At 43.5% G+C, this 14899-nt stretch overlaps 1 protein-coding gene across 1 annotated transcript in view; it reads left to right on the top strand.

The window, feature by feature from the left end:
* The first annotated feature begins 2552 nt into the window (after nucleotides 1-2552).
* LOC111669801 (atrial natriuretic peptide receptor 1-like) overlaps nucleotides 2553-14899 on the top strand; it is a 33864-nt gene continuing 21517 nt past the window's right edge. Inside the window, exon 1 of the mRNA XM_023426250.2 lies at nucleotides 2553-2703. Within this exon, the coding sequence (XP_023282018.2) occupies nucleotides 2568-2703 (136 nt within the window). The 5' untranslated portion in view covers nucleotides 2553-2567. The remainder of the gene's footprint in view (nucleotides 2704-14899) is intronic.

Raw genomic sequence — 14899 nt, forward strand, 5'->3', positions numbered from 1 at the left:
CACACACACACACACACACAGACACAGAGGCAGAGATGCTGCTAACTGCTGCTGATGTTATCACCTGGAGTAAAGACGACAGGTCGTAAAATAATAACAGCCCTTCACAATAAAACCCTGCAGAGGAGGTGAGATGCATCGTTCTCCATTGTTCACATTTTACTGTGTTAAACACAAAGAGCAGGTGGGAAATATTTAACAGCTGGATTCATCAGTGTGAGGGGTTGTGAAGTAAAAGTCACAGGAGACTCGCAGTGTTCGACATCAAATCTTCAAGCAGCTCCATCGTAGGTCCAGTCCCTTCATCAACCACATCAGCACGGACACTTTATTGATGATTATTATTATTATTATTATGTTACATATAAACAACACTGTGTTCACCTGCGTTTTTTTCTACAGACAGCAGGTCTCTGAGTTCAGAAACCTCACAGCTCCTCTGATAGAGCCCTGACAGACGAGGTGTCTGTGTGCGTGCGTGCGTGCGTGCGTGCGTGCGTGTGTGAAATGTCAAACACATTACTGACAGTTTAAAGTCTAAGCTTTGAAACAACACACAGAAACCAGGGGCCAGATGTGCCAATGAACATGTGCTCAGCTCACCAAGCCCCGCCATCCAAACCTTGCAGGATTTGGTTTCTCTGAGTGTTTTACCTGAAATATGTTATATTTTTATTGGATCACTCAAGAAACGGTCACCTTCCAGGATGACTCCTGCGTTTCTTTTTCCTTTTGATGGATTGAATCAGCAGGTTCCTCCTGTGTGTCGTCTCTGTGCTGCGTCCAAGCTGCTACATGTGAGCTGCAGTCATTTCCCCTGATGCTGCGAGGCGTCCAAACGTATCAGGGGGCTGCAGTTTGTCCCTTATCAGCCACCATATGTGTGTGTGTTAAGTTGGCATGTTGTCTGGCAGCTCTGTGAAGCCAGCTAATCAGCAGCAGACAGACAGCTGAGGGACGCTAATGTAGTTCACACACACACACACACACACACACACACACACACACACATGGAGTAACAGGATACAACAAAAAGGAGAAAAGAAACGCAGATGGCTGTAAAGACAAAAAATGACATGATGTCACAGTTTATGAGGCACTTTACTTTTAGTGCTGACCTTTGACCTCTGTGCAGTGTGATATTCATCAGACGCTGTTTCTCGCCCTGAAAGAAGTCCTCTCTCCTTTATTTAGTTTTCCTCTTTGGAGAAACTCAAGAGAAGAATCTGTTTCTGGTTGTCGTGGTGTGTTTTCTGTGTCCGTCTCTCCGGGCCGTCCTCATGAAACCTATTCAGACGATCGACCAGCATGTCATTTCCAGCCGTTTATTTTTAAACCATTAACCGGAGCTTCATGCCGTTCTCTCACAGCTCCAGGCCGGAGAATATAGATTATTTAAGCTCTGAGTTTACCCAGTGTCGTCGACCAGATAAAGACCCATCGCTGTGCTCAGGTCACGAGGTCAGATCTGAACTGCGGGGAACGTTGAGATTTTTGGGAATATCAGATCAGATCAGAATGTCGATCTTCAATCCAAATCAATCAATCCTTTATCCTCTCTGAATCAAAGGCCCAGAGTACGTTCCTGCTGTTTATTCAAACTCTCCAGCAACACCCAGATCACCATCATTACAGGCGGCCGCCATCAGAGGGAAATCAACTCATGATTACGCATAATCCTCCCTAAGTGTAGCATTTGGTTCTTCCAGTGTAGAGTGGCAGCAGTAGGAGCCGGTGACGATCCTCGTTTCACATGCAATTAAAGTGCAATCAGTGTGAGTTTGAGGCTTTAACAGCAGCAGTCAGCTGTGTTCACCGCCAAGCAGGAAGTGGGAACCATGATGTTCTGTGTGTCTCTGTGTCTCTGTGTGTCTCTGTGTGTCTGTGTGTCTCTGTGTGTCTGTGTGTCTCTGTGTGTCTGTGTGTCTCTGTGTGTCTCTGTGTGTGTGTGTCTCTGTGTGTCTGTGTGTCTCTGTGTGTCTCTGTGTCTCTGTGTGTCTGTGTGTCTCTGTGTGTCTCTGTGTGTGTCTCTGTGTGTGTCTCTGTGTGTCTGTGTGTGTGTCTCTGTGTGTGTGTGTTTCTGTGTGTCTCTGTGTGTGTGTCTCTGTGTGTCGCTGTGTGTCTCTGTGTGTGTCTCTGTGTGTGTGTCTCTGTGTGTCGCTGTGTGTCTGTGTGTGTCTGTGTGTCTGTGTGTGTCTGTGTGTCTGTGTGTGTGTCTCTGTGTGTCTGTGTGTGTGTCTCTGTGTGTCTGTGTGTCTGTATGTCTGTGTGTGTGTCTCTGTGTGTCTCTGTGTGTCTCTGTGTGTCTGTGTGTCTCTGTGTGTCTGTGTCTGTGTGTGTGTCTCTGTGTGTGTCTGTGTGTCTCTGTGTGTGTCTCTGTGTGTCTCTGTGTGTGTCTCTGTGTGTGTCTCTGTGTGTGTCTCTGTGTGTGTCTCTGTGTGTGTGCTCTTCTGATGATCAAGATCTTAACAGGGAAAATGAGAGAAGATAGAAAAGTATGAGCTGCCGAGAAAGTGAATGAATGACAGAGAAAGAAGAATAAAGTGTGTTCTGTGTCTGTCTCCCAGATGAACATCATAGCAGGAGGTTTCTACGACGGTCTGATGCTCTACACCCACGCTCTGAACGAGAGCATGTCTGCGTCCGGCGGTCGACCTCCGGGCAAAGTCGTCACCAAGAGGATGTGGAATCGAACCTTCCACGGTCAGTGAAACGTTTTTACGTGATTTTTACAAGGCTGTGATTAGCTGCTGGACCGTGTCTTGAGTTTGTGTGAAAGGTGGTAACATAAAGTATGTAACTACAAGTTAGCAAGCTACGTAGCTTAGCTGCTAACCAGTCAATAATTTACTCCTGAATACAACTTTATTGATATAGTGTATCAGGTCTGTGATCAGGAGCAGCATGATACCATTATAATTATCTTTTTGAAAAATGGATGTGTGTTTTATTGAGTCCTCCTCACCTCTGGAACCAGATGTTGGTCCTTGGGGTTTTGTAGAATAGTTTCCTCCGTGTTCTGTTGAGGTGGTTTCAGTAGATCTCCAGTATGAATTCACAAAGCTCAAAAACTCTGTGAGCAAATCCACAGATTCCATTGAAATGAACAGATTTAGGTTTGATATTTTGCTGTTAATAAACGCCGGTGTGATCCGGTCTGAAGACCCGCAGGTGGTCGTCTGCTGGACTCTGAGGGTCAGCTGGCGGTTCTGGTTCCAAGGCGGTGACAGAAGCAGAAGGTAAAGGTTTAGCTCTCTGTTTGCTGGTTGTTCATGTCCCAGTGTCTCTGTGTGTCAGAGGGTAAATCCACCTGAACTCACATGGAGCTGGAAACTGTTCTTTGAGGTTTCACATCTGCTGCACATCTGGAAACAGCTCAGTCAGTGACATCACAGCTGGAGTTGTAGAGTCCCTGCTGTGAGACTGTTGGGTGTGTTGGATGTGAGAAAGCAGCAATGTGGATGTTGAACATCTGGAGTTTCATTCACCACATCTGTGTTACCCCCACCCATCGGCTCCATGAGAGCTAAGACTAAAATTTAGATTAAACCCAAAAACACAATCATTTTTATTTATTTAACTTTCTTCAGAGCAGCAGCCATTTTGTTTTCAGGTTGTCCATCTGTCTCCTTCTCGTGGACACGACATCTCAGAAACACCTCGACGGAACTTCTTACAATTTGGCACAAACATTCACTTAGACTCAAGGATGAACTGATCAGGATTTGTTGGCTAAAGGTCAAAGGTCAAGGTCACTGTGACCTTACAAAATGTAGTTTTGGCCTAGTCAACGTGATATCTCTGTAACGCCTTGAGGGAATCCCTTCACATTTGGTAAAAACTTTCCCCTGGACTCAAGGACAAACTTAGATTTCAGATTCAGTGTGACTCAGAAAACACTTTTGAACAATTACTCAAGACTCCACACAAATGGTTAATATTTTATATGACTCTAGTTTTTACTTTTATAATCTGCGTCTGTATTTAATAATAATGAATTCTCACATCAGAGTTTTTAGCATCACTTTAATATCTGATGTTACTTTGACCCGAGGTTCTGAGGTCTCTGATAAATCTGGACCTTGAACCTCAGACCCGACCCTCTGGTGTCGTCGGCTTCTGTCGGCCTCATTGTGCAGTTACTTCCCATCTGTGGAGCGCTTATCTTACAACTCATATCTGTAACGCTGCACCCTCAACCTGATGCCAGTTTTCTTTGCAACCTTTCAAGAATGTACAGTATGTTCTACTCTGATATCAGCGCAGCAGGAAGTCAAAGCTCATTTGTCTGCAGCTGTTAAAAACACAGAGGCAGAGTAAGCCACAGCTGGAACCTGGTGATTCAAAGGCCCAACAACATGTAGATACAGTCAGGACCGAGCTGTCAGTGAAACGCTGCAGAGAGAAAGGTCGAATCTGAACTTTCCTTTTCAACCACATTCGCCTCACTCCTAAACCAGATGTTTTTTGGCCAGTAGCAGTGATTCTAGGCATCACCTGTCTGAGCTGCTGTCGTGACAATCAGGATTTCTTTGTGTTGAAATATGAAATAAAGGAGCATTAAATAAATCTGTGAGTCACAGTAACAACTGATGTTTTTAATGGTTGTGCGTTGGTCTGGAGGTCTGTGTGCTGATGGGTTTTTGTGGTGTATAGTGTGCAGTGTTTTGAATGGTGAACTGAACATACTGGCTTGTAACTGTAAAGGTGGACAGGTGAGTCGATCTGTTTTCATCTTCAACGTGACGGTGTTTAACATCCCCGACAACCTCCACGTCTCGTTCAGACACTCGTTAGCAACCGAGACGTAAAAAAGCTTCAGGGCCGGAGTATTTACTGAAGTATTTTACATTGTAGAATAAAACGTGAAAATGTCTTTAGCTTGTGTTAAACACAGACCTGGGTTGAGTCATCATAGCATCATCACAGCAAATCATGAAGAAAAGGTCAGACCATCCTCCACCGTACTCAAACACATAAAACACGTACTCCCATTGGTTTGTCTTGGCTTTTAATAGTCATCTCTGTCTGTGATTGTGTTGTACTTTACAGTAATTCATGTAGTTTGTGAAGTGGCAGTGACTCAGGGCTGAGGATGGATGAGTAAGAGGAGGTTCATTTCCATCTGTGTCTAGCTCCTGTGAAGCCTTTATTCTGGGCTAAGACTGTATGTTTTATCTATCTTTTATCCCCCGATTCATAGTTTAGACTTTCTACAAACCCTGATCACATCTGTCCATTTACAAATTCAGCTAATTTGTATTCACAGGAAAAAAGCTAAATCCTCAAAATGCTTAAAAGAAAGTAGAAAGGCGACGTCAAGAGAAAACAAAGAGACAAAAGCAGAATATGGAGCCTCAGGTGGATGGAAGGAACAGACAGTATTCTCTGTCTGTTTATTTCTGTCACACAGTGTGAGTCCTGACTGATGTCACACAGAAATGTGTCATCATTACTTGTTCAGGTTGTTAATTAGACACCATGACTCCCATCAAGCTGAATGTCAAAAGTCACCTTGATTCTAAAGCAGATCAGGAGATTCAGGACCAGAATCAGGTGTAATTCATTAACCACTGTTTGAACCCGGGGTGTTGTACCGTAGGTTTTGCTAATTGTCAAGAGCTTGAAGCTAAATTTGTGACAAAAACATGATATTTCACGTCTGATATCTGTAAGTTATTGTGATGAATAGTTACAGGACTGAGAAACAAACTGTAATAATTTAAAGTGTTGTGCACAGCAAAGGTGGAGGGGTGGAGGGTTACCCCTCTTTGGAGATACACTCCAGTGAAAAGAAAAGAATCCTGAGGTTGATCACGGTCATTTTTCTTTAGCAGCACAACAGCTTCCTGTTTCCTAACTGCAAAAAGGAAAAGTTAGATTATTTATATATTTTTTTATATAACTAAGTTTAGTCTTTGAGTTTTTCCAACATCTAAAATGTTAAAGATCCATGTCTCTTCTTCTTCTGTGTTTTATTTGAAGTGTTGATCCATCAGAAGATATAAAAACCATCTCAGTGTAGTTTTACATCTCCTTTCTCAGGCTTCTCTCTGGAGCTCTAGTAACAACAGGTCGGTGAGCCAATCAGAAGAGAGGAGGCTCCGAGTCTCTCTTCTGATTGGCTGAGGGCGTGGCTGAGAGCGGTGACTGCTTTGTTGTGACATCACAAAGTTCCAGAAGTCCTGACGGCTGGTTTTAAGGCTCAGTTTCTGAATACAGGCTGTGTGCATTTCTCTGTGGACTGAGGCTTTGATACTTTCACAGTATTAATATAGAACCTAGACCTGATCTATAATCACACTACACATGGACACAGACCTTTACACTGGATGGAGCTTTAAGTCAAATCTGTGTTTTGTAGACACATGAAATTCAGTTTATAATTGAGGTTGGATTCCATTGTTTTTTCAGTTTGTGTGAAGCTTTATTACTTCTGAGTTTTTACTTTATATGTTGATAGTTCCTGTTTCTACAGCCCAACAACTTATTATTTTACCAGAGAAGTTTTTACAGTACTGAGAGTCATTGAATCTTTTTTATTGTGTGTTTTTCTGAGCTGATGTTTCTCAGCAGTGAGGTATTAAAAATCTTTCATCATTACAGAATCATGTGGGAAACTGGCGGCTGGCGTGCCTCACTCCCCACTCACCGGTCTGCGTCTCGTTACAGTAAAGAGTTCTGCAGAGATTCATGCATCATTTTTTACCTCAAAGTATCAGTTTATCTTTACAGTCCTGCCCTCTGACCTCCAGCAAAACCTCCTCTGCTGTCACAGGAAACACTGACGTGGGGGAGAAGAAAGGAGAGCTGGATTCAAGCGTCATCAATCAGTTTGATTCATAAAACACAAACCAGATGAGATCAGATCTTCTACCTTAAAAAAGATCGTTTAAAGTGAATCTGTCACACTTTGAAAAGTCACCGTATTACATCACTGCTCTGCTCTGATCATTAGTCTTGTAAAAAAAACGTTATTCCATTTTTTTGACTTCCTTGTTTGTTCTTTCACAATAAAAGCGACAGATAAGGCCAGGGATGTAAAGTAGGAGGAGGATACCTGGTATCTGACTGGACCAAGTGTGATATTTACATTTTTACATTTTACTATTTCAGTTTAGTGTCAGCTGTCAGTCTAGTGTCAGCTGGTTTCAGTCTAGTGTCAGCTGTCAGTCTAGTATAAGCTGGTTTCAGTCTAGTGTCAGCTGGTTTCAGTCTAGTGTCAGCTGGTTTCAGTCTAGTATCAGCTGGTTTCAGTCTGGTATCAGCTGGTTTCAGTCTAGTGTCAGCTGTCAGTCTGGTATCAGCTGGTTTCAGTCTAGTGTCAGCTGGTTTCAGTCTAGTGTCAGCTGTCAGTCTGGTATCAGCTGGTTTCAGTCTAGTGTCAGCTGGTTTCAGTCTAGTGTCAGCTGGTTTCAGTCTAGTGTCAGCTGGTTTCAGTCTAGTATCAGCTGGTTTCAGTGTGGTATAAGCTGGTTTCAGTCTAGTGTCAGCTGGTTTCAGTTTAGTGTCAGTTGGTTTCAGTCTAGTGTCAGCTGTCAGTCTAGTGTCAGCTGGTTTGGTTGGTTGACTTCACAATACAGTATATATCACAGACCAAGTATACAATAGTTAAACAATAACTTTACACAGCTGTAAATCCTGTGTGTGAGTTTTATAAACCTCTGCAGACTTCTGGTTACTGACCAGGATTCAAATCCATGGATCTGTCGCTCCAGCTGGACTTCCTGGATTGTTTCTCACTGGTACCTGAAACAACAACCTACGCAGCCCCTTGCATGTTTTTAATGCGGTCTGAACGGCCTCTTAACACGAAGCCTCAACATCCAGTGACGGGCAACTTTTCTCCTGCTGGAGACGTCAGGATGTCAGAGACAAATCGAGAGGGAAGCAGGAAACTTGTGATGCTGGTTCATGAAATCTTGGTTAACAGTGTCCTCACTGTGAATATCAGAGAAAAAGAGGACAGTTCTCTCCAGACACAGCGGGGAAAAAAAGAGGCTGATGTAAATGTGGCTTTTGAATCACGGTGGTAAAACCCCGAGCAGGCTGCTTCAAATCACTGAGACTGGAAAAGACACATCAGTCTGGTTGGTGCGTTTGGCCTCTGGAGGGGGAGAAGCAGATGTTTCCCCTCTGCTTCTCCTCAGGATCCAGGAGAGGAAACACGGAGGGAGAGAAAACGGCAGCGCTCGACCTCCTCGTCTCGCCGCCGCTTGCAGCAGAAGCCAGAGATCAGCTCTGTGTTTCCATTGGCTACAGGAGGAGATGTCACAGGAATCGTCCTGACGGTGCGTTACGTTACAGAGTCTATTAATAAGATGCAGGTGGGAGGCACGTGGCTCCGTTCAAGAACAGGAAACTCCTCCCTCAGCTGCTGCAGCACAGAGACACTGAGCGTGTTCACTGTAACCTGGACTGTTGGTGCAGGCGGAGGTGTGTTTGTTGTGGGATTTTAAGATGAATCAGACCTCACCTGTTGTGATACTAGATGAGTGAGGGCATGAGGTCCAGCTGTAGAAACAGAACATGTAGTCCACGCCCTACGCCCCTTTTTTCCCCATGTTTCCCTTCACCACTCCTCTATCACGGCGGGTTGTCAGGGTCTCAGGTAGAGCGGCATCTGAGCATCTGAAGCCTGATAGAACCCTTATTTCTACGTGAAGAGAATAATACGGGCCGTGATGTGATGGAACACACTTTGTTTTCATTATAAATATTGTTTGCTGAATCTGTGGGCTGATAGCTGCTGTTATCGGGGAGGTTCGTGTGCGTCAGAGGTGAGTCAACCTTCAGATCCATTTGATGAATGACACAAAGCTCCACCAGCTTCCTCTGTTGTAACCTCTCCAAAACACACAAGCCACACAGCTGATGGACGAGCGAGAGAGAGAGAGAGGCTCACACACACACACACACACACATTGATCCTCGGTCAGGTCAGGCTGGTTTGACCCACTCCTCGTCGTCTCTCTGTCCGTCACGAGGCGCAGCTCTGATGGATCTGCTGCAGAGTCTTTGTGTTGTGGGCGTTTGTTTCTGGATCTTTCTGCTTAGGTTGTGCTGTTTGCTCGGCTGCATCGGAGAGTTTTATTTTGAAGGGTCACTGGGCCAGAGGTCGTCGGAGGTCACCAGTGTGGAGGAGGAGAGTGGCGACTGACTGTGAGAGAATGGAGTCAGCCTGAAAAACCTCCACTGGAAGACGCCCAGTAGGATCCTCCTCAGACGCCTGAACCACCTCAACTAGCTCCCTCTGGATGTCAGAGCCTCCACCCAGAGCTCACGACCATAGCCGAGGGTTGAAAACTTTGCTTCCTCTTCTGTCCAGTACAACAACCAAATCACTGCCAATGCTGCACTCGACCACCTGTCAGTCACCCGCTCCACCCTCCCCCTCGTGAACGAAACCCCAAGATATTTAAATCCACCATTTTCCGACAGAGGACCATGACCTCAGAGTCGGAGGTGCTGATTCTCCTCGCAGCCTCTTCACACTCAGCTGCAAACTGCCCCAGTGCATCTTGGGGGTTTTTATCTCTTCAGTGTAAGTGACTCTGAAACACTGTCCACATTTCAGTGTCTTATTTTTCATAAAAGCAGGTTTTCATCCAAAACCTTTTGGTTAACCCTTTAAGTTCCAGAGAAAAAGAAATTTCATCCACTGCAGAAAACATGATCCGACATTTCAGTTTGTTTCATGTATAAATGTGAGGAAGGATCCAGCCTCCTCCTCCTCATTGCTCCACACAGATCTGTTTTCATCTTTTCAGTGAAGTGACATTTACATCCAATCTTCTCACGTACGTCACTATTTATTTATATTATTTATTTGTTTCCATCAGATTATGTTTTCATTGATGCATCAACTTTTCCACCTCAGCCAAACATGAAAACTTCAGCAACATTTTGCTTTTCATTTTATTCACTCAGTATATTTTTAAGCACACATTTAAAAAACAACCTATTGATGGTTAAAAACCACAGATGTAATCTGGCTGATGTTCAGGAGGTGGATTAAGAATGGGGATGTTATTTCCTGCTCCCAGAGGCTGAACCCCTCACATTTACTGACCTTTAGATTCAAGACTTTTTAAACGTGTCATGATGAACGTGATATTTAGAGTTATAATTTGTCAGCCCTCTGACACTAAAAACCCCTGGAGGAGAAAGAAAACTGAGAAGCAGCAGCTCATTCCTGGTCGTACCTGCAGCACAAAGTGGGAACAATAATAATAATAATCTCTCCCTGCACAGATATGTTTTTTCACAGCTGAAAAGATTTCCAGAATTACCTCCAGTGCTTCACATTTTCTTCCCTGTTGCTCTCCTCTGCAAAGCTGTTCTCCAACCTTTCACTTTTCTACTCTACCTCCCTCTTACCTCGACCAGTGAGTCACGCGTGTCCCATACACAATGAACAGAGGCGCTTTCCAATTATTTTACTCCACCTCAACTAGAGAGAAACTGATAGAAATAATTTATAATTTCAGGTTCACAGATGTGAGATCAAAGGTCATGGATTTAAAAAATCTGATCAAACAACGACAAAGATTTTTTAATCATTCAAGGATGTCCATGTGTAGTGTGATTATAGATCAGGTCTAGCTTCTATATTAATACTGTGAAAGTATCAAAGCCTCAGTCCACAGAGAAATGCACACAGCCTGTATTCAGAAACTGAGCCTTAAAACCAGCCGTCAGGACTTCTGGAACTTTGTGATGTCACAACGAAGCAGTCATCGCCCTCAGCCATGCGTTCAACTTTATGAAAAATGAGGAAATGCTGCACAATCGTTGGACGTGGAGAAGCCTGTTAATCATTGCACAGCTTTCTTAAGGACAGAAACATTAAAGACCAGAGAGTAAAATTTATCTGTCTGAAATATCAGAGCATTTTAAGTCACATTTGACCAAGCTACAGTCTGTTACCTGTGATTGGCCCGACCGTGAGTCACTCAGAAAACAGTCAGCCAATCAGAAGAGAGACTCAGAGACCAACACAAACACTGAAGCTCCAGAGAGAAGCCTGAGAGGAGATGTAAAACTTCGTTGATGGTTTTTGTTACTTAAACACCACAAATATATTATTATATTATAAATTTTATTTATTTTATAATATATTTTTCTTATGGATATCAAAACTTTGAAAGCGTAAAATGTGGAACCTTTTATTGTTTTTAAGCCGGTGCATTGATGTTTATGTTAAATATGTTTATACAACAAGCAACTAAATCTAATTTAATTTTCCTTCTACACAAGAAAATATAGAAGACAATAGAAGGATATGATAAACAAAACAAAAGAATAAAAAGCCAATAAACTAGAACAGACACGTCACTGAGGTCCATGTAAACATATAATATAACAAAGATAAAGAGTTTAATGAGAGTATTTGCTGTGAGACTTTGGGAGGTGACTTCAGGGTCGGGTGTGTTTACGCTGTGTCCTGCTCTTCGTCTCTTTCTGCCCATTTTCATACCGTCCTCTCCACCTCTTTGTTTTTCCACCCATCCGTCCTCCATTAGTGTCTGTGCTGTCGTCGCTCTCCGTGACCTCGGGTTAAAGAAACCGCTGTCGACCGCGAACTGTCGAGAGCTGCAGGGAAACACTTCAGTTCCTGTCTTTAATTGCTTCGTGTCAATCAACATCAGCTAGTGATTCTCAGACTGTCCCCGTCGTCCACCACGAGGCGTCTCAAGAATTAATGTCGAGACTTGTGTTAAATCTGCTGCGTTCATGGTCCCTGGGGGATTGAACGATGCTGCTTTATTTCATGGCTCCAGAATTTCTGAATAAGTTGTGGGGAAACAACTAGATCTGTAATTTAGCACTAATGGAAATGGAGGCTGTTGGCTTCTCTGTCACTTACCCCAGACATCCACCCGCACTCCTGCTCCTGAGAGGACGAACCCTCCTCCTGCGGCTCAGTCGGGATGAACTGAACGTCCTCATTAAAAACTCAGCTATTGTATTTTATAAGTCACAAGAAGGATCTTTCTTCTCTGTAGATGTCAGTGGTCAGAGCTGCTTATGTAGGTGCTCCGCGGAAACACACTGCGTCAGACATGAGCTGAAAATGTCAATAATTTCCTAATGCCACATTTATTTCCCAGCTCTTTTTATTTATTTCCATCGGGCATATTCAAATGAGGGGGTGTGGTTATCTCACAGTTTCATACCAAAGAACAGCGCTGAATCAGGCTGCAGTGCCATGCTAACTAGCATTAGCTGCGTTGATGAACGGCTGAATACGTTTTAAAAACACACATTTACCAACCGGAACATCTCACTCGGAGGCTCCGGTGCTAACAGGAGCACCCGCTGCTAGCTGCTAGCTGCCGTGCCAGCTCGCTGAATACCCACATTTACCAACTCTCCGCTCTGTATTAATCCAGGACATCTGGTTGGAGCAGGAGCTAACAGCCCACACTGTGTTACAGAAACTTCCCTCTTAATCTTAATCAGAAAAGTATAAAACAGGATTTTTCCCAATTTGGTTTTACAGAAGCAAATCCCGACTAATTGTAGGAATCCTGTCTTATATCGACTGTCTGATACCTTGGAACTGGTGCTACTTTTCTCCTCTCACCCTTTAAATAACTTTGCCAAAAACAAAAAGCTCGGCTAACTGCACGATCAGTATTTTCAAGTAAAGAACAAGTAGCTTGACTTCATGCTGCGATTATTTAGGCAGATATTGCGGATTGTGGATTGGAATGTTCATTTTTACATTTCATTTTCTCGGAAAAACATTATAAAAAGATGATGGTGATGATGTGATTTCTGTTGGTCTTGTACCAAACACACGTTTCCTTCACGTCCGGACATGATCTGTAGGTCGGAGCGTCTCTGTAGCGCCACGACACTGATGGTGCTAACGATGCACAACAACGTGACACATTTTGTCTTTATCAAAATAATTGTAGCTCCTCCAATCTGGATATTCACTGAACCAGATTATGTTCGGATTAATTAATGCAGTACTTCAGTAAATGCACATGTCCACTCAGCAGTGTGAGGCTGTAAGTCATGACACCTGTGATCAACCTGAGGTCACGATATGTGTTCATTACTTTTAATGTCGTTATCATATCGAGTCAAAGGCCTTTAACAACCCTAACCCTTATTTTGGTAGAAGTTAAATCATTTGAATCTGTGAAAGTTGCAAAGTTAAAATTCTGTCTAAATGTTTCCTTTGTTTTCTACTTTACTTCCCATGTGAACGGATGAAGGTGAAGCTTGAATCTGATCTGAGAGCAGCTCAGCTCAGTCCTTCATTTTCCCTCCCTGTCACTTCACGTCATGTATTTCCATCTTCTCTTCTTCTCTCCATCTCGTTTCTGTCATCCAATCACACCGGCCGGTCTCCTCTCATCCGTCTCCTCTTGTTATTGAGAGAGACCTGATCCCTGCTCCCTCCTCGTCTCATTGTCAGAAGCCCCTGTAAGGCTGTGGAGGAGACCCCGAAAATAGCCTGAAAATCTAATCGTGTGAAACCAGAGCCTCTTGTCTCCTCCCGCCTTTCTCTCCTCCACCTCGCTGCCCTCCGCTCCTCTGTCTGCCTCCTATCTCCGCCCGTCTGCCTGCTGCTCTTTCTCTCTGCGGACATCCATCAGTGCGTGGCCTTTACACAGCGTGAGTGCAGCCCCAACACGTCTGTTTAACAGCTGACGGGAGGCGGCCTGAGTGAGGGCTGATCACGACAGAGACACGGTTTTAAACACTTTTTGTTTCAAAAGTTAAAAAGTGAAAAATTTTATTTATCAGCTGTGATGATGAATTAAGTTTCTAAACTCAGATCAGAAAATAGTGAAAAACGTTCATCGCAATTTCCCAGAGCCCAAAGTTACGTCTCCAAACCTTTTATCTCGCCGCACTAATTAACCACCAACCATCGTTGACACATGAAGAATATTCCAGTGAACGTCCGTCTGACACGTCTGTGCTTCTGTCACTTTAAATCACAGCTCATGTCAGTCTCAACTATATTAGACCTCAGGTAACCGTGGCAACGGTGGGCTAAATGATGAAAGGCCCGACCACTGCTCAGAAACCTTTACTTTCAGATCGTCCTCTTTAAGATTATTGATTATTGATTACATGATTGGGACATCTGAACATTTTTAGGGACTTGAAAGATCAAGTGAGGTTAAAATGTTGGCTATTCAATAAGTAATTATACAATAATCATAATAATTATAATTATTATAATATGTTTTAATCGTCATTGTCTTCAGTTTGTGTCACTGCCACAATTTGGTTCATCATCATCCTCAGCTCTGCTAATTAGCAAATGTTAGCATGCTAACTAAGATGGTTAACATGACAAACATTAGCCTCTACCTTCTCAACATCAGCATGTTAGCATGCTCATGTTAGCATTTAGCTCAGAGCACCTCAACAAGGCTGTTAGCACAGCCGGAGACAAAGAGTTTAAAGCCTTGTGATTTTGGACTGTAAGTAAAAGTGAGAGACAGAATGAAGGATGTTATTAAGAGTATTTCACCGGTTTATCATTAATCTCTTATAACATCAGACTCATGATGACCCGCATCACCCATAATGCAACTGATCGCTGACAGTTTGGTCGGAGATTAGCGTGTTTTATGCAAGTAGTGGCTAACGTAGCAGAGATGTGTGGAGCTTCAGTCCTGATCGCATCCACTCGTTCATCAGTGTGATCGTCTGACTCTAAAGAAATAAGAGATTCTTCCAGCTCTTAAAATGTAGATAAACATCAACCGGATTATTTGAGGTGCTGATATTTTATTTCATTGCTGCGGCAGCTCGACTCCTGCGCTTCCACCACGATGTCGCACGCGCTACAAAACATTTTAAACCCTGCTTTCCAGGTATTTCTAACTATGACTCCATATATGATGAAATCTGGACTGGACAC

Source organism: Seriola lalandi, unplaced genomic scaffold (assembly GCF_002814215.2).
Source record: "Seriola lalandi dorsalis isolate HSWRI2012SDOR001 ecotype SW California unplaced genomic scaffold, Sedor1 jcf7180002054821, whole genome shotgun sequence".
NCBI classification, from domain to species: domain Eukaryota; kingdom Metazoa; phylum Chordata; class Actinopteri; order Carangiformes; family Carangidae; genus Seriola; species Seriola lalandi.